Source organism: Equus asinus, chromosome 20 (genome assembly GCF_041296235.1).
Source record: "Equus asinus isolate D_3611 breed Donkey chromosome 20, EquAss-T2T_v2, whole genome shotgun sequence".
Lineage (NCBI taxonomy): Eukaryota > Metazoa > Chordata > Mammalia > Perissodactyla > Equidae > Equus > Equus asinus.
In genome coordinates, this window is record NC_091809.1 from 46,499,740 (window position 1) to 46,526,009 (window position 26,270).

At 52.1% G+C, this 26,270-nt stretch overlaps 1 protein-coding gene across 2 annotated transcripts in view; it reads left to right on the forward strand.

Moving 5' to 3' along the window:
* Positions 1-8,963: 8,963 nt before the first annotated feature.
* TMPRSS13 (transmembrane serine protease 13) overlaps positions 8,964-26,270 on the forward strand; it is a 28,250-nt gene continuing 10,943 nt past the window's right edge. The window contains exons 1-6 of one of the 2 annotated variants that reach the window (XM_014855575.3): positions 8,971-9,136; positions 19,784-20,033; positions 21,063-21,167; positions 23,704-23,742; positions 23,836-23,958; positions 24,915-25,044. In XM_014855575.3, the coding sequence (XP_014711061.1) occupies positions 9,116-9,136; positions 19,784-20,033; positions 21,063-21,167; positions 23,704-23,742; positions 23,836-23,958; positions 24,915-25,044 (668 nt within the window). In that variant the 5' untranslated portion in view covers positions 8,971-9,115. Of the gene's footprint in view, positions 9,137-19,783; positions 20,034-21,062; positions 21,168-23,703; positions 23,743-23,835; positions 23,959-24,914; positions 25,045-26,270 lie in introns of both variants that reach the window. The other variant, XM_014855576.3, reaches the window with a different exon arrangement.

Sequence of the window (26,270 nt, forward strand, 5' to 3'; positions counted from 1 at the left end):
GATCAGACAGCAGTTGTGGCTCACCTGGGGACCTACTGCCTGTGACTGGCATGTGAGGTTGGGGGCAGTCTCGTGGGACCGAGCCCTTAACCCGTGGGATCTGATGCCATCTCCAGGTAGATAGCGTCAGAGTGGAGTTAAGTTGTAGGACACCCGGCTGGTGTCACAGAATTGCTTGGTGTGGGGGGAAAACCCCACACGTCTAGTGTCGGAAGTGTTGTGAGTGTGACAGTAGTGTGGGAGTAAGGAAGGCACACTGACTTTTTCCAACACACGCGTCCAGCTGGAGAGCAGCCAGTCTGCAGCGTTTGTTTTAGACCTTCTGCATGCATTGAAAAGATCCACTATCCAAGGCTATTGAAAAACTTGTCATTAAGAGAAAAGTTATATGACAGCATATACTACCATTTTATTGAGTGTTCTCTCATTTAATCCTATACTTCACGGGACACTGCAAGATGGGTGTCATTACTCTCCCTCTTTTACACATGAAGAAGCTGAGATTCAGATAGTAAACTTGTAAGTGACATAACCAGAATTCCAACCTAGGGTGTTGCTTTATTTATTTATTTTTTACCATAACGTAGTCTAAATTCTTAACCATTATGTTGTATTGTCTTATAGATAAGGAGCTAGCTTAGAACAGAAACCCAACCATAGAGAAAATGGGAAACTTCTATATGCAAAAAATTGTCAGGTAATACTCTGCAGAATCCCTGAATGGACAGACCTTATTTAGAGCCTCACGAGTTATCTGAAAGATAGAATGCACGCTAATATTTCCATGTCTGAAGTTGGCATTGAATTGCGAGGCCGTATAGAGGGGCATGGAGTAGCATTAAAAACAGTTTCAGAAATCAAATGGATTTGGATTCAAACTCCATTTCCAGCACTTAGTTATTGTGTGGTCTTGGGGAATTTTTTTATCCTTTTTGAGCCTCAATTGCGTCTTCATCTGTAAAATGGGAATAAAAATAATAACTATTAGGGCCAGCCCAGTGATGTAGCAGTTAATTTCACATGCTCCACTTTGGCGGCTGGGGGTTCACTGGTTTGGATCCCAGGCGTGGACCTACACACTGCTCATCAAGCCATGCTGTGGTGGTGTCCCACGTACAAAATAGAGGAAGATTGTCACAGCTGTTAGCTCAGCAACAATCTTCCTCAAGCAAAAAGAGGAAGAATGGCAACAGATATTACCCCAGGGCCAATCTTCCTCACACACATACAAAAATACCAACTATTCATAAGGTTGGTGTGGCAATTAACTAAGACACTGCACGTAAAGAGGGTTCAATACACGTGAGCTATTCTTTTTCTGGTAGCGAAGTCCTAAGATGAGGTGGGTGAGGATAGAGGGGAATGAGGCTCCTCAAAGAAGGGTAAGCTCCATAAGGACAGACAATGTTGGGCTGTCCCTGCTCTCTTTTAGTGGCCTGAGCAGTCCCTAGAACACAATACATGCATAGTAAATAATTGTTTACAGATGTGTACAAATTAAGCAAGATTTCAGGGGCTGAGTGAGTAGGCCTCGATTTGCTAAATGGAAGGGAACGCATCTCAGCAATGATCCATGCACTAGCCTTAGGGTCGTGGGCCCTGAGCCTTCTGTTTTGATTCAAGAAAGAGATCTAGGAGTTCATACAGACAACGTGGGATGCAGCCTACTAGTAGGTGGTCGAAAGGGTGGTCATAGCGCAAAAAACCAATGGAATCTGGATGTTTTCAGGGAGGATTTTGGAAATCAACCAGGAACCTTGTCCTGCCCTTGTGGAATGCCCTTCACTCAGTGTTTCCGTGATTAAGGGGGCTCCATCAGGAACTACCAAAAACATCAAGAGCCCTCAGTGTGGGAAAAGTAAGGCTGAGAAGGAAAACAATGTGAACCTATAAAACCTGGAAGGCTGAACTGAATTTGGATATGTTCAAAAGGGCACACTGCAGAGCTTAAAAGCATTGAGTGAAGACAAATTGTAGGAAGACTTGTTTGCAAGGAGTTTTAAGCTTATAGTAATAATGTCCAATGTCCTTAAAGTACTTCAGAATTTCCCAAGATCCATCTCATGATTTCATTTGATCTCCAAGGGGCTGGCAGAGCCGAATTTTTCTCTGTTGGATCCCGCTTGAGAGAAGTAAAGTGAAGTTGTGGGTCAAGGCTCCAATTCTGGGAAGTCGCAGGCCAGGGCTGGACCTGATGAAGATGCGTTGTCTCTAAGATGTGCTAGAGGTTGGAAATGGAGGCAAGTTCAATGGAAGTGTTCACATCTTCATGACTTTTCTATTGATCATAGTTAAGGGCCTCTGAGGCTGTCTGGGGTGTACCCCCAACGTTGGGAAGTGCACAACCTGGAGCCACTTTGGCTGCAGCCAGGCTCAGCCAAGCCACCAGCCCCCGGACTTGGGGCTTCTCTGAGATTTCCCAAGATTGTTACCTGTCCTGTCTACCTCGGAGGGCTGCCCTAAGGGCTAGACGAGATAAACATAGAGAAAGTGCTTTGCAAATGTGATTATTCAAAGTCTTAATATCCATGTGCATACAAAAAATCATATTCCTTTAAAATAGTTTGTTCTAAACTGAGAAGTCTTTTGAGGGCTGACAAAGCAGAAAGGCTCATGTTTTCTTTCCAAACTCTGAATAACCTGTAGGAAAAATGGAATAATGTAGATGCACGTTCAAGTATCTAAAGTTTCCCATGTTTACCAGATTTAAAGTCTGCAAAACTTTGTATCTTTTGTAATGATTCAGATTCAAAAAGCAAAAATGCAAAATGCTTATCATTTCCCTTTCACTGAGGAAACAATATAAATGGCTACCTTTCGGTGACACTTGGCAAACACAACGTGATTAATCTGGGGACCTGCAGGTGTTCACCTTCAGTGACCTCTCACTTATCATCTGCTCCGATAGGAACACATCTGAGACAGCCAACAAGATGAAGCTAGGAAAAGAATTGCATCAAATTAAAATATTTCTTTTAAAATCCTCTGAGTTGTAAAGAATATAGATCAAGGGTCTAACAAGAATGTACAAATTTGACATTTTAAACTGTATTATCAAAACAGTACATTGATATTTAAGAAAACTAAAAAACATAGTGACCCAGTATACCTCTTTATAACAACTGATATGTCATGGTAAGAACATAGATGTGGAGGCAGAAAATGTGGATTTGAGCATTAGCTCCATCCTTTATAGGCTGTTGATACTGGCAAGTTTCTTTCTTTGAGTCTTTGCTTCCTTGTAGCAAAAAGGGAGAGCAATAATAACTAGGTGCACTTGTGTTCTGAGGATAAAGTGAAATAACATATATATGCAAGTGCTTTACAAATCTGAGTTGTTATTGCCTGGTGTTCTTTTTATTTTTAACCATGAAAAAATGTATATATAAAGTTTCTCTTTGTAATTTTTATTCATTGCACATTACACCTGTTTTTACTTTCTCTCTGGTTTCTGACCATCCTCTGTTCCTGTCTTTCCCTTTGGGCATTTTCTTCCTTCTCAAACCGTGGCTCTGCTTCTCTCTGTCAGATGCTCCGTTTGTCAGCTCTTCAGCAAAGTGGCTCCAGACCACCTGATCCGCTTTGTTGACTCTCTTCTTTTGTGCCGCATCTCTCCACTTAGAGACCTCCAGGCTCTCCAGAGTTGAAAGGGAGCTCACTTTTTAGAGATGAGAAACCGGAGCTCCGGGGCCCTTGGGAAGAAGTTACTTAGAAGTAACAGAGCTGGAACAAGAGCTCAGGCCCGAGTCTTAGCCCAGGGCTTTCTCTACCTGGCTGCCAGCTAAGGACCCTTCTCTTTGGGTTTTGGATTCAAAGCACTTATCCTAATACTCTCTACACTTGCTCAAAGCACTACTTGCTCAACCAAACTTAGAAATTATAATCATGTCATAATGGCTGCTATTTACTGGTGGGAGCTCCGTACACGGTCCTGTGCCAAATGTTTTATACAAAGGGTTTCACTGAATGCACCTAAAAACTCTATCTGAGAGGAACCATTATTGCCATTTTATGGATGAAGAAACTGAGGGTCTGAGATGGTAACTCGCCCAAGGACACGGAGGGAGTAGCTGGAAGAGCTGTGACGCCGTAACTGTCTGATCTCGAAGGACTTCTACAAAGCAGTCAACACTCAGCGCTCTGAATGTTCCTCTCAGGCCTATCTATCTCCGCCCGATGGCCTCAGAGTGCCAGGCTATCTGACTGCCTGTCTTTCTAGCACCTTCTGGAATCTCACCTCCTCCTCCAGAAAGCCTTCTCTGATGGATCAGAGGAGAGTAAAGACGTTCCTGTCTGAGCGTGGGAGTCTCGTGGTCACAGTAGTAAGCTTCTCATTCATCCTCACTTACTCTGTGAATATTTGACTCCAGCTGTGTGGGAATTCTCCTGTTTGCCTCTGCTGGTCATAAGCCCCACCTGTCTGTCAGCATCGCTGGTCTGTCTGCGACGGCTTCGGTTCTGTGGAAAAATTAGCAGCCCAATGAGCAGTTTCAGTGAACAATTGGTTGGTTTCATCTGAAGAAGCAGCCTGTGTAAATATAGCTGTGGGGGCCCTGTCTCCACACACTTCAGCAGAGCTGTAGTGCCCGTGGGCCTTGTTTTGGAAGAAATCCACGGAGGTGAGGGGACTTGAAATCGCTTCGCATTGGGAGCCGGTGAAGGAACTGGGGCTGTTCAGGTGGAAAAGTGCAGACTCAGAGGGTCACCGAACTGTTTCTCTCGAGCGTGAGAAGGGCTGTCATGCGGAAGTGGGGTTCGACTCTGTGTCCCCGACAAGGGAAGTAGGAGCTGCGGCCAACAGGTGTGGGCGAATCAGGAGGAGGAGCAGCTGTGTCCAATCCTTCTTTGGAAACAAGTGGCACCTAAACAGTCAGAACTGTCCCCAGATGGTGGTATTTTCCACTCCCTGGAGCCATCTGGGCACACCTGGGCAGGGGAGTCACAGAGAGTTCACCCGAGAGGACTTGTCTGCTCTGGCCTGGGAGGTCCTGGAGGGCAGGGCCAGCCTTCCTCACTGCCCACTGCCCACTGTTCAAGGCAGTAGGGCCGGCGTGTGCTGAGGGCGCCAGGGTTCTGCCAGAGGCTTCTAACCTAGTCTCTCCCATCCACTCAGGGATTTGATGACGCAGTGAGAACAATGACGATTATGGGCGGAAGCACAGGGCTTTGTTCCTCTCTGCCCTCTGCTGGTCCTGAATGAGACACAAACGGGCAGCAAGCTCCATGACTAAGGGAAACCCTGGTCCTGGGTTTAGGGTTCTGGGCTCTCTGAGGTGCAGGCCTGCTGCGGGGTCATCAGGTGGCCCTTTGGCCAACCTTAGATTTCCTGCCCACAGTCATTTTCTGGTTTCCCTCCTGGACATGTCTATTCTTCCTCCCTCCTCTGCCCCCATCATCCAGCCAAGGGGCCCAATATCTGCTGGAAATAGTGATCTCAGAGTTGCCCCATCAGCAGAGTACCCTGTAAGTCTTCCTTAGGGTTGGCTGAGAAGCCAGCTGGGGACCAGGGGCTCCATTTAGGACCATGGGCTGTTTTCTCTTGGCTTGAAAAAAAAAATACCTCCCCCTACCTAGCCTCCCCTTACAATATCCAGGAGCACCCTTGACAGAGCGCCTGGTGTGGGTCCGGGGCAGGGGCCCTGCTGATCTGGGCTCAGAGAGAAGCACTGGGCTTGCCGGGAAGGGAAGGGTGGACAGGCTCTGGGGAGGGGAAGGTGTCTTGGCCCAAGGGGTCTTTCCTGGTGACTACTCCCTTGAGGGTGGGCTCGGTGCCTCCTCTCTGCCCTGCCTAGCCTCTAAGAATGTGGTCTGTGTCCTTGCCCCGTCAGGCCTGGAGGGAAGCCCATCTGTTGTGCTCTGGGTGATGGAGAAGCTCAGAAGTGGGGAGCCAAGGAAGCAAGGGTCCTCAGGAGTTCCACGGAGGGCGCTGAGGAGGGAATTCAGGAGTAGGCTGGTGGCGGAGGGCTCAGGAAAGAGGAGCCCGATAACAAGGTGGAATGGAATGGCCAAGAGCTCTGTTCCCTGTCTGTAGCCCCGTGAAGGAGCTCCTGAGGCACTGGGAAGTGGCAGCTGGAGCAGCCGTGAAAGCAGAGAGCTGGGAGTTTAGTCTCAAAATAGCAGTGAGACTTCTGTCACTCCTCACTCTCTTCATCTGGCTCCTTGAGGCATGTGCTGGTTTACACGGCTGACACATTTTTTACGTAAAACTCCCTCCACCCCAGATGGAAGGGACTGGGAGGTGGGAAATGCCCAGGGTGTGAATGAGCCTGGTGGCCCGGGGTTCCCACGTGGTGGGAGGTAAAAGGAAGGGAAAATGAACACCTGGGTCGAGGGTGCCGCTGCTGCTGGCCTCTGGGTGGAAGTAGTCGTGGGCCAGGTAGCCGGAGTGGGGAGGGCAGGGAATGAGGCAAAGGAACGGGGTAGTCAGAGGGAGGTGGGCATGGTGCAAACAGCTGTTTCCTTCCTTCCAAGAAGACAGAAAAGGGCAGAGCCAGGCTGGGTCAGCTGTGAAGGTCAAGGGCAGGGGCAGGCCTCCAAAGCCAGCCTGACACCTCCCCCTCTGGAGATAAGAAAACTACCAGCAAAAGAATTTCATGCCTCACTGTCTCCCCACCTCGCAGCCTGAACAGGTATGCTGTGTTCTCCCAGGGCAGGCTCCCTGCCTTTCTGTTCTTTGCCACCTTCACCCCCAGCAGCTGCTGTGGGGCTTGGTGCTGAGCAGTCAACGCTTATTGAACTGAACCAATCAATGGCAGAGATTCCGCATGGATCAGGTAGCCGTGTCAGCAAGGACTCTGGGACAGGCCAACTTGTGTCTCTGATGGAAACTGAGGAACAGAGCAAGACATAAACCTGACATTTCTTCAGAGCCCACCCAGTGCCAGACACATTCTCTGGTTTGTTGTGTTATCACATTTTCCACATGGTGACTCTGAAGAACTCCAGGTTCACGTAGTGGCCTTTATCTTAGAGTCAGGGTTTTCATCCCCCACAACCGGTGGAGAACCCAAGCCTGAGCTCGTTCCAGAGGTCAGTGGCACCTTCAGGGAACAAGGTGGATGGTGATCCTGGGAGGCCGGTGGCCTGCTGGAGGATGGAGTGGGATCCTCAGGTCTGCTATGAATGCCAAGGCTCAGCAATAGCGTCGCAGCTCCCCCGTGGCCAGAGTGGGGTCTGGACGCTGCCCTAGGAGGAGAGGATGAGAAGGAGCAGAGGACACAATTCAGCGTCTTCTCAAGACTGAATAACCACATGGGAGGCTCCCGCTGCTGGCGCAGGCTGGTCGAGGGAGCAGGAAGGGGCTGTGGCCTGTGACTGAGTTCTCTCGGGGAGCCAGGAATGTGACACCAGAAAATAACCCAAGATTGGAGAAGCCCGGGGACACTGCCTGGGCCCTCCAGAAGTTCCCTCCTCCATCTTCTGCCTCTGGATCAGATTTCTCTCAAGACACTCCAAACTGGAGGCAACAATTTCCATTCTGCCTAGAAGTTTGCATTTTCTTGCATGGAAATGGGGAGAATAGTAGTCACTCCCTTTAAGTCTTTGCTCAAATGTTACCTGATTGAGGCCCTCCCTGAGCGCCCTGTTTCATGTGGTAATGCTGCCTCCCCAGCCCTCCAGATCCCCTGCCCAGCTTTGTTTTTCTCTAACACTTCTCACATTCTGACATGCTATATTATCTCTCTCTATCATCTATTTATGTATCATCTATCTATCCATCATTATCTATCATTGATGTATTTATCTATCATCATCACCATCTGTATAACATCTATCTCATTATCTATCATCATCTATCTGTTTATTTATTCATTTTTGTCTGCCCCACCCTCACCCCAAACGCTAGTGCCACAGAGCAGGGGTCTTTGCCTATTTTGTTCATTGTGTCCCCAGCACCTAGAACAGTGCCAGGCACATAAGAAGCACTCAGTAAATATTTGTTGGATGAATGAGTGATGGATGGAGGAATAGGATTGTTGTAAGGATTAAATGCATCCCTGTATGTAAAGCACTCCGTGGGACACCCAGCATCTTGTTATGACCGCCGCTGTTGTCTGTGCGATGTGACTTGCGCAGATTCCTCTCTGGCTCTGTTTCTTCATCTGTAAAATGAGGAAATTGAGTCACTAGATGATGTCTGAGCTTCCATCAATTTCCAAAAATTCTGCGGTTCTATGATCTCCATGCCCCCAAATGCTGAGTCAGACGGGTTCTGCCCCAAGCTCACCTCTTGCAGTTCTCGGCAGCAGCTCTGCTGGGTGTGGAGGCGCCGAGCACCCGAGCACCCGTTTCTTGGCAGCTCTTCCTCCGTTTCTCCTGACGCTGAGGCTCACAATGGGGCATAGGTCTGTGACCATGAGTCAGCCTAATATTTCTTGGAACGGTTTCCATTCAGTGAGTTATGTTTTATTTTAATTAGCTTTGATGTGTTGTTTTGTAACACTTTATTGTTTTCAATAGAAGGAATTCATTATGTGCATAATTAAAGGTCGTTTGATTTTAATTTCTTTGTTAAGAGTTTTTGTAGAAAGAAGCAAAGTTCAGGGGAAAAAAAAAATTGCCAGACCATGTGCCCTGATTTGAGAGTTAGACACGTGGTCCTCGGAGAGGAAGGGTCACACTGTCCTGCCCTGGGTGGGCTCTGGCCCCCAGCCTTGATGGCCCCCATGGGGACAGAGCCATACCTCAGGGGGCTCAGGAGGACCTCTTTTACTGGTGCAGGTTGGCAGGGCTAAGACTGTCCTCATGGGCCCTGGGCCGTTTCTCTCAGAGTTCCCCTCTGAAATGGGGAGTCTGGAATTCCTGTACCCCCACAGCTGCCTCTGTCGGGGCAGTTTCAGGAGCACAGGTAGCTTTACACTCACGGTATCTGGTATTCGCTGAGTAACTGGGGTGGCCTCGAAGGAGGAGCGAGAGACAGGTCTGGCTAGTTCTGCCGTGTTGTTTGTGCTTCCAATGACCTCACACATCCCAACCGGCTTCCCCGCCCCAACTGGTGGGGGCTGGCCGTCAGCCCTCCAGCCCCCTTTTCTCTACACGTCCCGGAAGACAGGGGCCAACATGGATCTTCCTGCCGACATCAGCTGAGCCTGGAAGCCTCACCCCTTGGGAGACCATGGAAAGGGACAGCCGGCAGGTGAGTGTCCACGGACCTTGGGCCGGTGCTGAGGAATCAGCGACAGGGCTGGGAAGATAGGTGGGGCCCTGGCACCTGTGCGCCTCAGGTTCTAGGGGAAATTGAATGTAACTTTTCTATTTTGAAGCTACTTGGGGTTCAGATTGCTTGGCCTCCTTTTATCACGGTTCCGAGGACCGGCCCCTGGAAGGAGAAGCTGATGGGATTGGGGGTCTGGTCAGGAAGCACCCCAGGGCTGTGTGGCTGAGTCCTGGGCTCCTGCTCTGAGCACCCCGGCCGGGACATGCAGGCTGTTAGGTCATCACCTTCGCTGGGTTGAGAAATGTGGAGACTTAGCGTTCTAACTGGGCTTCACAGGTGTCTCGGCTAAACTAACCCCTCACTAGACTCGTAAACCAGCCTAGGAAATGTGACTGTCCATGTGCGTTTAAGATCTTCAAGCGGAATTTTCAACCTCCCTTGGCCTCTTAACATCAGGCTTGAATAATCTTCATGCTTGAAAACTGATTCCTTATGTCTAACCACAATTCCTTGGTTCCTTTCCTCTTCTTCTGCTCTTGGTGGTGGTAGAGAGCAGCTAGAACGTTGTCTGTGAAAAAACCAATTATATATATGTCAAGGCTTCCAAAGATTTTGTTCAGCTGTGCCTCAGCTTTCTTTTCTTGAGGGACATTCCTCCTGTGCTCTAACTTCTCCTTAGGTCTGCTTTTCTGCTCCTCTCCACTCTCTTTTGTTCTTTACTGATATGGTAGAATCTGGGGCTTTGGGAAGGATGGGGCAGTGCTGGGTTTTGGAGGATCAGCTCAGCCTACGTTCTGGCTTATAGTTAGCTTGTGGTCCATTCTGAACCCCAGATATGTTTCTGCAAACTTTACCATCATCTCTCTCGTCATTCTTCTGGCCACCTCTTGACTTTTCTTTCCCATGCTTCCCCCTGCTCTCTGCTCATGTCTCCACTTCACTAAGGTCATTTGGCCCTAGGACTCTGGGCTCATTGGAGCCTCTGGTGAGCAGTAAGGGTGACGTATGGGGCAGAAGGGAGTTTTGGCCAGGGCATGGGGAAGGTGAACCCACAGTCACAACGATGGGGCATGTTCCTCAGTAACTTGTTGAGCCTAAACTTGATGGTCCCTAAACACAAAGGGTGAAAAGGGTTGAGTTATCCGAAGGCTGGTAGGGCCAGTCCCTGGGGCAGAGAGACATAAGTGATGTCTGCCCAGGTAGCTCATCTCTCAGAGTCAGGGACCAACATGGGAGGTCACCGGAGGAGGGCGCACAGGGTGAGAGCAGGCTTTTCATTATTGATGGAAAAAGTGGCAGACGGTGTGGTAGTTGCCATGCTCAGCCTGGGAGACTCTCCTAACTTCTCTTGGAATAAAAGAATTGAACCATTACTTCTTTATTTAAGATTCTTAAATTTGTTTAAGGTAGAACCTTCTGACAATGAGCCCAGGGTGGGCAAGGAGAGCTGCCCGGGGCTCTTCATCTTAATCTGTAGCCGATTTCTTAAGATTGATGAAATCGAATAGGAGCCCACTGCGAAAAACCGGTCCCCTATGGCGTGCCTTCTCCCTGAGGGCTTCCTACAGAGCGATGCACTGCGGTTTTTGTCCTTCAGCTCCGCACAGTAGTGAAGAAAAGGGAGGCCAATGGGCTTCAGCCTGAGGAAGCTCTTGTGTGACTGGTTGGGTCTTCAGGCAGATCTTGGAAAGGGGGTGGGGAAAGCTCTCAGCTGCTCTGCGTTCAGAAGAGAAGCTGCATTATATGGTGGACGGGACATTAACCAAGTTCCAGGTCAGCTGTGACTTTGGGCAAACCACTTAACCTTTTTGTACCTTAGTTTCTTTATTTGTAAAATGGAATAAAAATAGTATCTACTTAAAGGAGTGTTAGAATAGTATCTCTCACATAGTAAGGCTCTTTTGGAATAACACCTGGCACGGATAGGTAGATATAGATATAGAGGTAGAGATAAATTCATAGAGTGTTAAGATTTATGGTCAGCATCATCATCATCATCATCATCTATGGTCTAGTTCTGGCTCCTCTAAAGATTTGGACAAATACCTTCTGCTCTGTGTGTCTCAGTTTCCCCACCTACAAGAGAAGAGGGTTGGATGAATTGCCCCCTAAGGCCCCTTTCCGGTTCTATGACAGTCTCTGGAATTATATAGACTAGGATTATAGGTGCGTCACACTGGACACACGCATTCGTTCTTGAAAAATAGTGCGTATTTTGTGTTTTTCCAAAAGGTATTACATTCTTAATGCTTAAACAAGTGCAGCATATATTAAAGCAAGTCTGAAGTAAACCCACTGATAAAGCAACAATCCTTTATAGAGTGAAATTTCTTATACCGGGTCTCCTTAGAGTGGAGCAGGTTCTCAATCAGCCCGAGATCACAGATGCTGCGGACTTGAGTAAGGCTAGAGGTCCCAGGGCTGGTTAGGATGAGCACCCTCCCCAGAGAGGGCTGGGCAGGTTCCCAAGACTGCAGACCAGTAGGCTCAGGTCATTCTGCTATCCCCTAGACCCCAAAGTGCAGGCACCCCCAGGACCCCTGGCACCTGCCCTGTGCCCCTGCAGGCATACAGCCCTCACCTGAGAACTCTGTGTTTCATGTTGTCATTGGTGCTGAGCAGCCTTCCACCTGGCCCTTCCCACTCTGCCTCCCCCGGCATTGGCCTGTGACTTGGCAAACATGAGCGTGAATGTGTGGGAGTGAGTGTACGGGGCTCAAGGCCGGGGTGCTGGGTGGCAAGGCCCATTGATGTGACAATAGCCACTTAGCTTAAGTGTCTTGTCTGGGCAAAACAGCTTCCTCTCGGTACAGCAACAACAGGGGTGGACTGCGCCCAGCCAGGCAGGCAGTGCTGGGTGAGGGGCACGAGGGAAGCCCACACAGAGAGCCCAGGGCTTTGTCAGCCAAACGCAGGCCTTAGCAGCACCAGGTGGAGTCTGGATGCTCTGATGGGGAAGCAATACCCAGACCTGTCCAGGGAGCCCTCACTATGTACCAGTCCTGAGCTGTGTCACATTCCAGTATTGGCAGGGGCAGGACATAGGGAGAAACTGAGGCAGCAAGTTCCTGGACAATCAAATGTTATTTGCTTGGCAATAGCAGGCACTCAGTGTTCTTTGAACTATTTGATGAATGAATAAACAAATGAATGAATGAATGAATGAATGAATGAACCAGGGGGTGTTTTGACTGTGGTCTAACGGGATGCCTGAGGCTTTTTCATGAGTATAGGAGGCATCGTAAACTAGAAGGAACTTTAGAGCTCACCCAGGCCAGCAATTGTCAAGTTCTTCGCAGCAGCAGCCTCTTTTGTTCAAATGAAATCTTATGTGGAGCCCACTGTATGCAACCAAAAAGTGAAATCTTCTCTGTATGGAGTGGGATAAAGGACTCAGAGCCTTTACCTACTGAACTGGTCCCCAGGGCGTCTCCATGGAAACTCCAAGGCTCTGTGGAACTCTCTTTGGAAACAGCTGATTGTCCAACCCTTTCATTTTATAGATTAAGGAGCTGAGGGCCAGAGAAGGATGCGACTATCCCTAAGGTCTCACAACTGGCTGGGAGGAGAAGCCAGACTCCCTCGTGCCTCCCATGCCCAGGGCAAGGGAGGCCTCCCGGCTCTGGCTTCTTATTCTGGAGCGCAGTCTGATTCTGGGCTGATGGGGCCCCTGAGGTTAACACTGCATGCTGCTGTGGATCTGCCTATGTTCTGAGGGGAGCCTGTATTTGTGGGGTTTCTCTGGGTTCAGGGAGGAGAGGTGGGAGGGACCCCCGCGTACCTGGAGGTACAATGATGCCTGGGCTGAGCAGTGAGGATGGGAAAGAAGCCATGATCCACTCCAACCCAGTCCAGACAAGTTCCACGGAGGCCAGTTCAGTCCAGTCCAGTCCAATCCACACTGGAAGGGGTTCAGGCCTCCCCTGCCATGGCCCAGGGGCACCCCAGGCTCCCCACAGGGATGGGGGCTTTTTAGGTCCTGTTAAAGGGAGCTCCTGATCTCTCTTGGTACCCCCCAGTGCTTCCAGTGGGCTTGGGGGTCCCCTCTTCCTACCTAACCCAGAGTGCTGGAGTGCTGGCCTGGGGACCTGCCTGCGCCCACCCTTTGAACATCCTCAATACTCAGGGTCACTGGGAGAGAGAAGCTGCCCCAGGGGCCTAAATCTGGTGAGGGTCCTTTCTCATTGAAGCTTGGCAAGGGGCAGGCAGTGGAAGAGCACAGTGATGGGCAGCAGCCCAAGGACAGGAGCCAGAAGGTCAGGGTGCCCAGGTGGCTGTGTGATCTTAGACAAGTCATATTGCCTTTCTGGGCCTTAATAACCTCCTCAGGAGGATAAGGTTTAGACTAGAGGGTTTTCAAGATCCTTCTGGCTCTGGCAGCCTGTGATATGCCCAGCCTGCCCTGGCCTAGGGGCGTTATGAAGGGCCAGCCCATGGCTGGGGAGGGAGGCCCAGTCAGCTAGGGCTGGACTTGAAGGGGCCTTGATGGACCTGCCTTTGGGCCATGAAGATGTGTTGAAGTCGCTGCTGCTGCAAGTGGACATCCTTTAGGTCTAGCACGAGACCTTTTTTAGGGTACTTCTCTCTGCCTGCTGGGGACTCTGAGCAACCCACAGTGCATCTGGCCCAGAGCTCAGGCTGCCACCTGTAGTTGGAGAATAGTCTTTCTGCAAAGCCCGGGGCTCAATCCCATGGCAGCAGCCACATAACCATCGCTGTAAAGCAATCCATGAGGAGGCTGTGACATCTCTCAGCACAGCAGTGGCTCCCTCTCTTTCCTGACATCACTGGCTGGGCCTGCAGGACACCCAGAAAGGCCAAGGACAGGACACCCTTGGGGGCTTATTAACTTACTCCCAACCCCCACCAGGTAAGGGCTCACGGGGCAGAGTCTGCCACAGGAAACCATAAAAATGTCCCATTCACCCTGGGATGGGGACTCTACCCCTGGAAGCTACGTATAGAGATCAGCAGAATAGGTGCACGGGGCCTTGGGTTTTCATCCCTATTCTGCTATAAGACATACCTGAGCAACTTTGGGCAAAGTGCACATGTGTTTTGGGCCTCTACTTCCTTGTCTGTCAAGTGAGAATAATAATCCTTGTCGACTCCTGTCCAGGAAAGTGCTTGGAAAAAGCCACAGAGCCAGGGACTGCTCTTTTCCGCCTGCTCCCGGGCCCCTCCCTCGCTGCCTTCCTGGGGACCCTGCCACCTGCCCGCCAGTCATGCTGCCTCCTGCCCCCAGACATCTTGAGGAGGCTGGATAAGTTTGAGTAGGGACCCCTGGGAGCTGCAGAGGCACAGGCAAGTGGCAGTAGCAACAGCTTGGTGTCTATGCCTGGTCCCTGACACAGTGAGGGCTCACCACTGCACTATCCCGGGGAAAACCCCAGAGACCACCCAGGGTCGGGAGAAGGAGAGGCAGGTCCGGGAAACAATGACTGGCAACACTAGGCCAGGGAAATGGCCCCAAATCACCCATACTCTGGCTCTGCCCTGTCCGCCTGCCTGGGGAAGGCTGGGACCTCTGTCTGCAGGCAGGCTATGGGGAGCCTGGGGCCCTGGCCCACGAGTGGATCATCTGAGTTCCATTCCTGGGTCTTCTGCTCACTGGCGAAGGCTAGGAGCTGGGCTGGTTCTGGTCTGGGCTCTACCCCTTGTATCTGGGCACCTTGGGAACGAAGTCTTCTCCCCTCGCTCTTCCTCACCTGCTCAAGGCATCTGCTCTGAGGGTCAGGTCAGCCCTCTGGGAGGGAGGCTATAATCTCAGCAGCTGCTCTCCAAGAATTGAGGAAAGGAAATGAGTTCCTACTGTAGTAGGTTAGACATCAGGAAGAACTTCCAGCAGGCTAGGGTGGCAGGCAGTGAAATGGCAAAGGAGGTACACGAAGATAGTGTGAAATCTCCTATTCCATGGTCCCTGAAAGTGAGAACTCTCCCTAGCACCCGGTGGCCTTGGTTTCAGTTGAGGTTCGGAGTCAGGGGGATGGAGCAGGTGGGCTCACTCTGCAGGCTGCTTTCCTCTGGTCTTGGGGCTACCCTTCCATCCTGTTGTCCCTGCTGGGGTTGGCAGTTCCCCACACGGGCAGTTCTCATTCAGGACTGGGGTCCCAGGACTCTCCTCTTGCTGTAGTCTGCAGAACCAGAAACTCTCCATCTGCCTCCCACCAGCTCTGACGCCAAAGTGCTTGCTCTGCTGAAGCCAGGGCCCCCAGGGCCTCTGGCTCTTTCTTGGATATTGCCCTTTCTACCCCGACTCCCAGCTTCTCCTTCATCTCCACACCCCACAGATCCCAACCCCAGAAGACTTTATATGGGCTACTGAGGCTCAGAGTCAACAGTTCTAAAGAGTCTGGCTGGCAACTACTCATCCCTCCTTCCGGCTCCTTGGGTACTGAGCCCGAGATCAATCCCATTTTACACGTCCTACCTCCCTCCAGACTCAAAGAAGAGGGACCCAGGTGGGTGTCCTGCCTGGACCCCAGGGCTCACCTCCCCAGGGCCTAGACCTCCCTGCTTCCTGTGGGCCAAGGCCATAGTGGGCATTTGGGACCCACCTGTGGATGGAGTAAGCAGCAGGGAAAAGGATGAGCAAGACTCAGGAGGCCTCCTCTCTACCTTTCTCACTGTCCCTGGCTTCCCACTGTGCCTGCCCACCACCAGTTCCCTCTCTGGTCTAACTCCCTCCTGCTGCTCCAGCCTTGCTCTTGTCTTCCCACCCATCTTCCTCTGGGCCTCTGCCTGGTGTGGGCCTCTCAGCCCTCTGTCCTTCAGCCCCAGCCCCTTTGTTCCTGCCTATCATGACGGGGTAGCAGGACCAGGGTCACGGGGTCCCGCTCAGGTGGAGACAGCCTGAGCTCTTGGCCGGGAATCAGAAGATTGTGACAAAGTCCCTACAAGACCAACAATTAGTTTAGGGGCTTCGGGCATGCTCTTTAGTGCCTGTGAACCCCGGTTTCCTCGTGTGTAAACTGAGGATCATAATTCCTGTCCAGCTTGCTAACTAGCAGCCTTGTGAGAATCAAATGAAATAATGGGTGTGAAAGCTCTGCAAATCGTAAGCCCCAAAGAAATGCAGGAAGTGACAGTGGGCATTCAGATACTGCAGTCAAGACTCGACCTCTTAGGAGGCCTGGTTAGGGTCCAAGCCCTGTCCCTCACCTTAGATGTGAATCTGGGCAGGTTCTTAACCACCCTGGCCCTCAGTTTCAAAATCTATAAAATGGGGCTAACAACACCAACCGCAAAGAGCAATTATGAGATTGAAATGGGATCAGTAAAATGCCTAGCGGACTGTTATCTCTATTCTTGTGACGCATATTTATAGACCAGGCTCTTCCATATTTATTCCAGGTTTGTCTGGGGAAGGAGGCAAGATTAGTCTCATTTTACACGTGTGGAGACGCACTTGCCCAAGGTAACCCAGTTAGGAACGGATGCAGTCATACTGGAACATGGAGTTTTCTATTTCAAGCTCAGCATCTGTAACAAACAAATAAACAAACACCCACCATCACAGCCAAGGTCACCGAGTCCTTGCCTTACCTATGTCATCTATCACTACATTGCTATGAACCGGGGGGTGGACTCACCTTACAGATAAGGAAGCTGAGGTGTGGAGAGCTTGAGTCACCGGCCCAGTCACCAGCTGGCTTAGAGAGTACTGGATGACTGTGACAGGGCTGCTCCCATCCACCAGGCTCCACCTGGTCCTGGCAGGCCACAGGCCCGACCATGGTTCCCACTAGAAAGTTCCATAAGACTGAGATCCCTGCGGGAACCCCCACCCCCGCACTCCCCCTGGAGCTCCCAGCCCTGCAAGGCCCCAGGGCCCAGTTCTCAGGCCCTGTCACAACTGCCCGATGAGCGCCATGTGCAAGGTTCCAGGGAGAGGACCGCGCCGGGACGTTCTTGCTGCTGCCGCCAGAAGGCAGGGGACTCGGCCGCACGCAGACTCGGGGTGGAATCCTGACTATGTGATTCTGGGCAGTCTGAGCTCTGAGCCCGAACCGCCTCACCTGTAAAGTGGGCTTCCAAAAATGCCAACCTCTCAGGGATGGAGGAGGACCTCGTGAGGCCATAGACGTGGATGTTTATTAGAAACTCTAAAGTACCATACATTGTGTGTTAGTATCATTTCATTGTATTGAGTTATGGGAATTCCCCCCGAGGCTGGGGATGACTTAGCTGTGAGCATAAGAGAGGGAGGCCTGACACGCCAGTGGAGGTGCCACATGCCAGGGTCCCCAGCAGGTGCCAGGCTGGAGCCACCACTGGTGGGAAACACAGGGCCCTACAACGGCCAGGACTCGCCCCTCTCACTGAAGGACCTCAGTCTGGCCTTTGTCCAGCACCTTCTTTTCTCCCTAAGATGAGCTTGCACCGCCTTTCAGCCCTTTGGTCATGCCCCCAGCTGTTAAATCTCAGTATGTTGGCGCTGTGTGTGCCAATGCCAAGGGGACATGAATGACCATTTCCTGCAGCTGCTGTGTGCCAGGCATGGGCCAGAGCTTTCCTATTGTATCTCACTGACTCCTCAGGATTATTGGTCCTACACTACAGATTAAGAGAAAGGCAAGTTAAGCGGCTTGCCTAAGGTCCCACTGCGAGACCTAGGATTGGAACCCATGTCTGCCTGAGTCCAAAGCCAGCGAGGCCAATTGATGCATTCTATATTTCAATGTGTCCTCTCCACCTCTCCTTGCACCATCCTCGGTCCTGGTCCCCTTGAAGCTTCTAGGGGCTAGCCTGTCTTCGTTTTCTGGAAATCTAGTCTCTAGACAATGGGAGTGAGAAGGAAATCTGAGCTCTGGTCGAGCTGAGTCAGTGGCAGTAGCTGCCCTTCAGGTCCCCAAACACACACAAGTGTGTCCCTGCTCAGCTGGCTGGGGCGTTGGGACTTGTGTGTGTTTATCCACATCCACCAACCTAGTGCGTTCAGGGACTCGAGATTCCTCCTGGAATTCATCCCACAGCCCCCAGAAGAACGAGGAGGGGACCAAATCAATTACCTCTGACTCTTAGAAGAAGGAGTTAAAAAATAAATAAAAACAGAACAAAACCCAAAAAGCCCTGCCTGGTAGGGATGATGGTGCTGGCTTGGACCGGCTGTTCTAATGAGGAGGACTTTTATTGACTCGTCTGCTTAGTAATAATGTCAAACCCTTTTAAGCCCAGTGGAAGGTGAGAGATGGCAACAGAGGCGCCAGTGGTCCAGAGCCTGTCGCCTCCTGGAGCACAGGCCTGCTTCCCCCTCCATTCCTGCTGCCTCCCAGGAGACCCACCTCCCGAGCAGCCAGTCAGTGCTCAGCAGAGGTTGTAATGAGGGTCGGTCAATGTGGCCCCTGGGCCAGGTCAGTTCCCAGCTCCCCTGCTGCGCTGGAACTTCAAGAGGGGGCTTGAGAGGCAGAGATGATATGAGGGAGGTCAGGGAGACCTCTGCAAGAGGCCAGAGGGAGGTGAAAGGGTGCCTAATCTGGTGACAGGGACTGGGGTCCTGCAGACCAGGGCCTGGCAGCCAGCAGAGGCTGCTCAAGGCTCCCTCTCCCCGATTTAGAGTCCCCAAAGGCTGGGGCTCCTCAGGAAGCAATGGCACTGGCACTCGTTGATCACCTGCTATGGCCGGCTGCTGCACCATGTTACCCATCGCCCCTGAGACGGGGCAAAGCATGGGGGTTGAGCGCGGCCTCCGGAGCCCGACTTTCTGGCACACACCCTGGCTCTCTACTGTCTAGCTACGAGAGCTTGAGCAAGTGACTTAATCTTTCTGCCTCTGTTTCCCCCTGTGCAAAATGGGGACAATAAGAGCTCCTACCTCACAGGCTTGTTCTGAGGGTTGAGTAAACATATATAAAGCACTTAAAGCACAGGAAGTCCTCTGTGACTCCACCTTAAACTACCAAATCTGGATTAATAAACCGCTCCACCTGCAGCTGAGCGGGGTTAATGTCCCAGAGTGGACTCATACCCCAGCCCACACCTTCTCCTCCTCCTGCATCTTGCATCTCCAGTTTCCTTGACGTGCTGGTGCGTGTGCATGTGCGTGTTCGTGTGTGTGTGTGTGAGAATTCTGGCGTTACTGAGAATGTTGGGGAACAAGGCAGGTCAGGGCTTTTCTTAAGCAGTGCTTTTCACACTTCTGATGACAGCTCATCATAGGACCGATGTTTCACAATCTAACACACACACACACACACGAAAGAAAAGGGCGGAATATAGAAGGAGTGGGAGTGAAGAGGGCAGAAAGGGTGGTCACCTCCCCCACAGGGGACCACATCTCCTTGAGTGACCCTCAGAGGAAGGGTCCAGTCCAGCAGCCTCTTCTTTGAGGGGCCCTAGACACATGTAGCTGAAGCTGGTACCCCCTAGCCCCGGGCAGATGGCCCACTGGCCTCTACCTACCTCTGTAGGTCCCTGTGATGGGGACAGACTGTAAGGAGCTGGGAACAGCAGGCTGTCTGAATTTCATTCCATCCTTGAACTCTCTTCTCAGATGCTCCCTTGTCTGGGGCTCTGCTAACGCCTAGCCACTTGCCCTAGAGAGTTCACCTCCTAGCCCAGCAGGCCTGACAGCTGGGTGGGCCGGCAGGGGAGCAGCCTGAGGGACACCCTTTACTTTGCTTTCAGAATGCTTCCCCGGCAAGGACGTCTCCAGCCCAGGCGTCTCCAGCCCGGGAGTCCCCAGCCCATGCGTCCCCGGCCCGGGCATCACCTTCCAGGTCATCATCTGGCAGGTCATCATCTGCCGGGTCGCCCTCCACAACATCCTCTCCGACAAGAGCATGCCTTGTTAAAGCAACACCAGTGGGGGCTGTACCTGTCCGGGCATCTCCTGCCAGGTCAGCACCCGCCGCCAGGGCCACTGGGGAGAACCCAGGTAAGAGGGATGCTGCTGGGAAGGCAAGAGGAGCAGGGGAGCAGTTCCTGGTGGGGAGGAAATCTCAGAGTTGGGACTCTCTGCTCCTCCTCTACCCCTTGGATAATGATGTGTGCGAAGGAGGTGGAATGGTCAGGGGTAGGCAGTGGGGGACCCGGGAGGTGGGAGCAGAGAGGAACTATTACATGCAAACCGAAGACAGTGGAAAATTGGGGCGAATGGGGTAGGAGATAAGAAACTGGACCACCAGGGCAGGTGTGCCTTTGAAAGCTGCAAGGTCTGGGTCAGCGTGCAGATGTCGAGAACAAGGGCTCCCAGTTAGAGACCGGGGTCTTTGCCTTGGGCTGCCCTGCGGGTCTACCGGGGAAGCTGGCGGGTGGAGGAGGAAAGGAAGAGATTCTGACCAGGCAGGCGCTCCCCACCCCCAGCTTTCCCAACTGGCTTCTATGATTCAGCTACTAGGAAGTCAGAGATGCCAAATGGGCCTCGGGGACTGGCTCTGCCCTTAAGGAAAGAGGATTTTGGCCCATCCCAACTCTGCCCTCCTTCTGTCCCAGAGTTCAGACTATCCCCACCACCATAATACAAACAGGCCCGGAGGTGCATCCCAGATTTGGGGCCCATTCCACCTTGCCCTCTCAAGAGTTGGTGAGGCACTTGGATGGGGCGGCCTTCGAAAGCAGACACACTTGGTTTGAATCCCTGCTCTCCCACTCACTGGCCAAGTAACCTTGAGCAAGTTACTTAACTTCCACAAACCTCAGTTTCCTCATCTATAAGATGGGTGTAATAATACCCAGCTCACATGGTTACTGGGAGAATGGAATAACATGCAGGTGCCTGGCTGGCCCATGGTAGATGCCCCACAAAAGGGAGCAGTTGGCATCAGGCCGGGGGTGGGGTGCCATTGTCTGGGGTAGAGGGCTTTGAATAAGCCCTCACAGGCCAGCCTTGCTTCCTTGTCCCTCCTCCACAGTGTGGACTCCTCTCCAACAGCCTGACCCTCCCCTGCTGCTGTCCCGCTTCTAGGTATCAGCTTTCACAAGTTCACCTGGCAGGAGGGCCAGAAACGGCTGCCGCTCATCGGATGTATCCTCCTCCTCATTGTCCTGGTGGCGTCGCTCATCCTTCTATGTGAGTTTATGGGAAGGCTCTGGTCACGGCTGGGTGGCACCGGGTCTGGGGTTGCTGGCATGCGGCATGCAGCAGAGAGATGGGAGCGGGGAACATACATTCCCCCGGCTACCACGTCCACAGAGGGACACTCCTGCAAGTGGCCTTGGACCGTGGCGCCCCAGGCCCTTTGAGGTAGCTGGGTTACGAATGTAGGAAGTCAAAGGAACCTGGCCTTGAGTCCTGTCTGTGCTACTTACTGTGCAAATCCCTCAGGCAAGTTAGCTAACCACTCTGAGCTCAGTTTCTGCACCTCCAATGGGATTAAATTCATATACTCATTCAACTTACTGTGTGCCCAGTAAAATCTCATAAAGACGTCACTGGGTTATGAGACATAATGAGATAAAGGCACAATGCCTGGCACAAAATCCCACTCTAACCATGCTGGTTACTGAAAAAAAAAAGCGAAACATAAAAATGCTGATTACGGCAAGTCCCTCAGGCATTTTTAGTCAATGGGAGAGTGTTCAGGGGTTCAGGCCCCCTCATATTCCTCCCCCTCTTTGCAAAGGATTCTCAGGACATGTCCCAGGGCTCTCTGCCCAGGAGTCCACTATGAGCCCACACAGTGGGAGACCTAAGCGGGGAGCAAAAGGGGAACACATCTCACGCCACCCCATCCTCTGGGAGGGTACAGCCTCCTGGGGCACACAGCTGGAAATGATTAAGGCCAAATGCATTTGAGTGTGACTATCAGGAAAAGGTGACAGCTGTGTGGGCCAGGAGGCAGGGAACAGCTCATGAAGGCTGTGGGGCCAGATGAGGACCTGGAAGATGGGAGAGCAGCTGCGGGAAATGATGGGGCAGACGGGCAAGGTCAGCATGGGGAGAGGGAAGCGACCACCTAACCAGAGAGGAGAATATACATATGGGGACCTGGGGCCGTCTGTTTGGTTGAGTACAGCCAGGCCACAGTGTAGAGAGCTTTGAATGCCAGGCTGAGGGCTAAGGATTCTGTTAAAGAGGCAGCATGGTGTGGTGAGGAGCGAGGTGAAAACACCCGGCTGGCGGGGCTGTTTGAGGAAAAGGATTGGGCGGAAGGAGGGAGTGCGCTGGTTGAGTATGGCTTGAGCACCAGACACAGATCTGCCGGAGCACCCTGCTCTGCCTCTGACCAGTTGTGCGACCACAGCAAGTTAATTAACTTCCCAAGCCTCAGTTTCCCCACCTGCCTGACAAGGTGGTGGCATCACTGTCATGATGCATGTAAAGACCTCACTACCGTACCTGCCACCTGGCATCCGTGTGACCCTCCTGCAGGGACTCACTGCCCTGCTCTCCCTCCCTTCCCCAGACAGGGCACTGATCCAGGGGAGCCCCCCGGTAGTGCACTGACAGCAGTAGGAAATAACCCGTGGAGGGCGAGATGGCACCCGAGGGTGGCTCCCTAAGTAGAGTGCTAGCTCTCAGCGTGGTTTCACAGCGTTTGCAGAAGTCCCTTGACCTCTAGACCTCCCAGGGCCAGGGAGGGGCTTTGACTTGTGCATTCACTGAGCAGCTACGTGGTGGGGCCAGGCCTAGAGCCGCAGCCTTCAGACTCCCCGTCCAGAGCTCTCTCCACTGCATGTCAGGGCCACGCCTCAACACGCGGCTTCCTGAGCATTCCGAGCAGGACCGCAGAGGGTTCCGGGAGTTCAGTGCCCAGGGCGTGGGAGGGGGGAGACCAGGGCACGGAGAGGAGGGGCCACCCCAAGAGATTAGGAGGGGTTGGTGTCTGGGCTTGTAAAGAGCAGTCACACAAGGGTGACCTTCACCTTGAGTGACCAAGAGCACGGTGGGGCCAGTGGGAGAAGTGGGGGCTGGGGCTGAGTCGTCGGTTGCAGACAAGAGGCGGTGAGGAGTTAGAACTCGGGTTTCTTAGGCATCCATAGGGAGGTGTCTCCAGGCAGGAAGGACAGCAGTTCCTAGTCTGGAAAGAGACAGATGTGAGAAGAGGTCATGAAGCTGACTTTCACTTGTGGTTTGTAAAACTGTAGTCTCTTTAGCCCAACTTGTGCATTTGGGAGTCAGCCACCTAGAGTTGCTCTTTGAATAGGAAGACATTTAAAGGCATAAAGACAAGTAATGGAGCCAGAACTGAGCATAGGGGACATCCCTCGTTTAGGGGAGAGGGAGGAGAAAGAAAATCCTTCTGAGGATGGCAGCACAGCCTTTGAGAAGACAGGACAGGTAACAGTTGCATGTGTGTGACTATGATGATAGAAATTTCTCTGCTGTGACCTGCAGGGCACAGAGATGAAGGGATGCCAGAGGGGCTCTGAGAAGGGGCCTCTGGGATACTGGAGGAGGTGGTTTCTCTGGCCACCACTCTGGCCAGCATGTAGGGCAGGGGAGCTCCCAAAGCAGTAGCCACCTTCACAGCCTCCCCTGCTCCCTCTCTCTCTCTTTCTCTCTTGCTGGGTGGCTGCTTGAGTCTGCCTGGTGCTGCCCTGCTTGAAGGAGAGCTTTCTGGAGCATTCTGGAACATTCCTGAGCAGCTTCTCTCTCCATACAGATGGGGGACGAGAGCCCCAGAGTCCAAGAGGGATTGCAGGTCGGTGTCTCAGAACTCCCAGGGCCTCGGGCTGCTTCGTGTCTTGTCTCTCCGGAGCTGGCAGTGACCCAGCTGTCTGCTTCATTTTTGCAGTCTACTTCTGGCGGGGCCACACAGGGATCAAGTACAAGGAGCCAGAAGAGAGCTGCCCCAAGCACTCGGTGCGCTGTGATGGGGTGGTGGACTGCAAGCTGAAGAGCGACGAGCTGGGCTGTGGTAAGGAGGCTGGGCATGGGTATGCATGTGCATGTGTGCCTGTGTGCGCTCTGGTGACTGCAAACTGCGTATCAGCTCAAACGGGAGGCAATGGACAGAGAATCAGAGGATCTGGGTTCTAGTCTCAGTAGACTTGGGTTTGAAACCTGGCTTTGAGTGCTGTGTGACTTGGGAAAATCACTGTGTTCTCTGGGCTTTAGTTCTCTAGTTTGTAAAAAGAGTGGATCAGATAGATTAGCAGCTCTCAAATAAAATCTGACAACTCCCAAATATAAGACCGAGCAAAGCAGAGCTGCTCTGGCTGGAGGGAGATGCGGGATCTGGAACTCCATCCACATGCCCCTCCTCTTTGCCTAGCAGGTGACCTCTGATTTGCCACCCTTACAGTTTTGTGAAGGTCAGTTTGTAAACAGCTGGCCTAGATGAGCACAAAGATCTCCTTGAGCTCTGGTCTTCGGTGGATTCTATGCATGTGGCCCATGCATAGTCCTGATGTGGGTGTCTGTGGGTCCAAATCCCATCCATTCCACCTGTGCGTTTACATGTGTCCTTGCCCGTGACCACATCCATCTGTGACTGAGTCAGTGCAGTGAACACTTAGTCAGAACTTATTACCCTTGTCACTCTCTTTTTTGGGCATGTCACTGCCCTCTCAGGGTGACAGCTCCTGGCAGGGCTCGCTCCTTCTCCCGGCAATGGTCCCCTGGGTCCTGTTGCACGGGGAGCTCTCCGCCCTGCCCCAGCCCTTGGCCTTAGCTCTGCCCTTACTGAGTGTCTTGGGCTTCTGTGCACCGGCTGATGATCGTCACCTCCCGGGCCAAGCTCCCAGATGTTCCCCAGGCCTCAGCGAGGAGCCCCAGGACAGGAGTGTTCGGGAGCCTTTCTCAGTTCATCCTCTGAGAACTTGGAGCTCCTTGGGTGCTGAGGGCCCATGCTGCCCTTTTCTCGCCCTGCAGTGAGGTTCGACTGGGACAAGTCTCTGCTGAAAGTCTACTCTGGGTCCTCCCATCGGTGGCTTCCCGTCTGCAGCGATAGCTGGAATGACTCCTACTCGACGAAGACCTGCCGGCAGCTGGGTTTCGAGAGGTGAATCGCCCCCTGGGGTCCCCGCTTCAGAGATGTCTCAGGCTCTTTGCTAGGACATCTCAGGCTCATCTCGGAACCTCATATTAAAAAGACCCTTGGGGACCAGGGCTGAGGTCACTAGTTCAGGAGACCCTTGAGTTATTCAAAGGGACAGTGGCCTTCAGAGCCCAAGTCTGGGGGCAACTGTTTCCATGAGGCCAAAGTACTTATTTCTTGATCTGCAATAGAACCACATTTCTTTGCATCAAGGCACCCTTGTGCCCGCTATCACATTTAACGGTCACAGTGGCCCTGTGAGGTGGGTAGGCATTTGGGCGGGTCTCGTCTTCTCACACCTGGGAACTAGAAACTCAGGCTGTGCAAACCCTTCAGTGGACTTTGAGCTGCAGTGTTTGTGGCTTGGGCTAGAACTCATCAAACAGGGAATGAGATGGGCAGGGGGTGCCAGGCAAAGTCATATGAATTGTTGGCTCTAAAGAGTTTAAACAAAGAAGCTGATGCTGGTGGGTGGAGCGCGGTGTAGGGTTTACAATGACCTTCCTGCTTGATGGGGTCCCCAATTTGCAGGCTACATAGTCATCTCCATCCTCCCTCTTGGTCTGAGTTTTCAAACCAAGTAGTTTTGGGGTTTACCAACATGTGTGAGGTTGTGGGGAGAAGGGTTTAGGATCTCTCTGTGGATTTTCTGTAGAAGAAGCATCTAGAAAACCAGGGCTTGGGGCTAGGACTTAGAACCAGTTTTCCACCGGCGCCTCAGCCTCAGCGTTCAGAGCTGTGAAAGCGGGTTCTGGGGGATCTCCTTGGAAGACAATGGACATCTTTTGTCATTGAGTCCTTATTCAATGTCCGTGTGGCCTTATGCAAATCTGAACCTCCCCTGGGCTTCCGTAGAGAATGCCACTTATTCAAAGAACCTTCATTGAGCTTTTATTATGTGCCAGAGACTATGTGGCCCCCAGACAAGATCCCTGCCCTTGGAGAACCTCTGGTATGGTGTGGGCAAGAGAGGCTTAAACCAGCAATGACAGCACAATGTGATGTGTCATGATAAGGATGCATGTGGAGCACCGTGGGCACACAACGGAGAGGGTGCCTGGCCATGCTCGGAGGAGAGCAGAGAATGGAGGAGGCGCTGGGTGGAGAAACAGCACATGTAAAGGAGCGCTCTCATGCAAGGGTGTGCCATGTTCTAGAAATACACAAAAGTGCCACGCAGATAGTGGTCC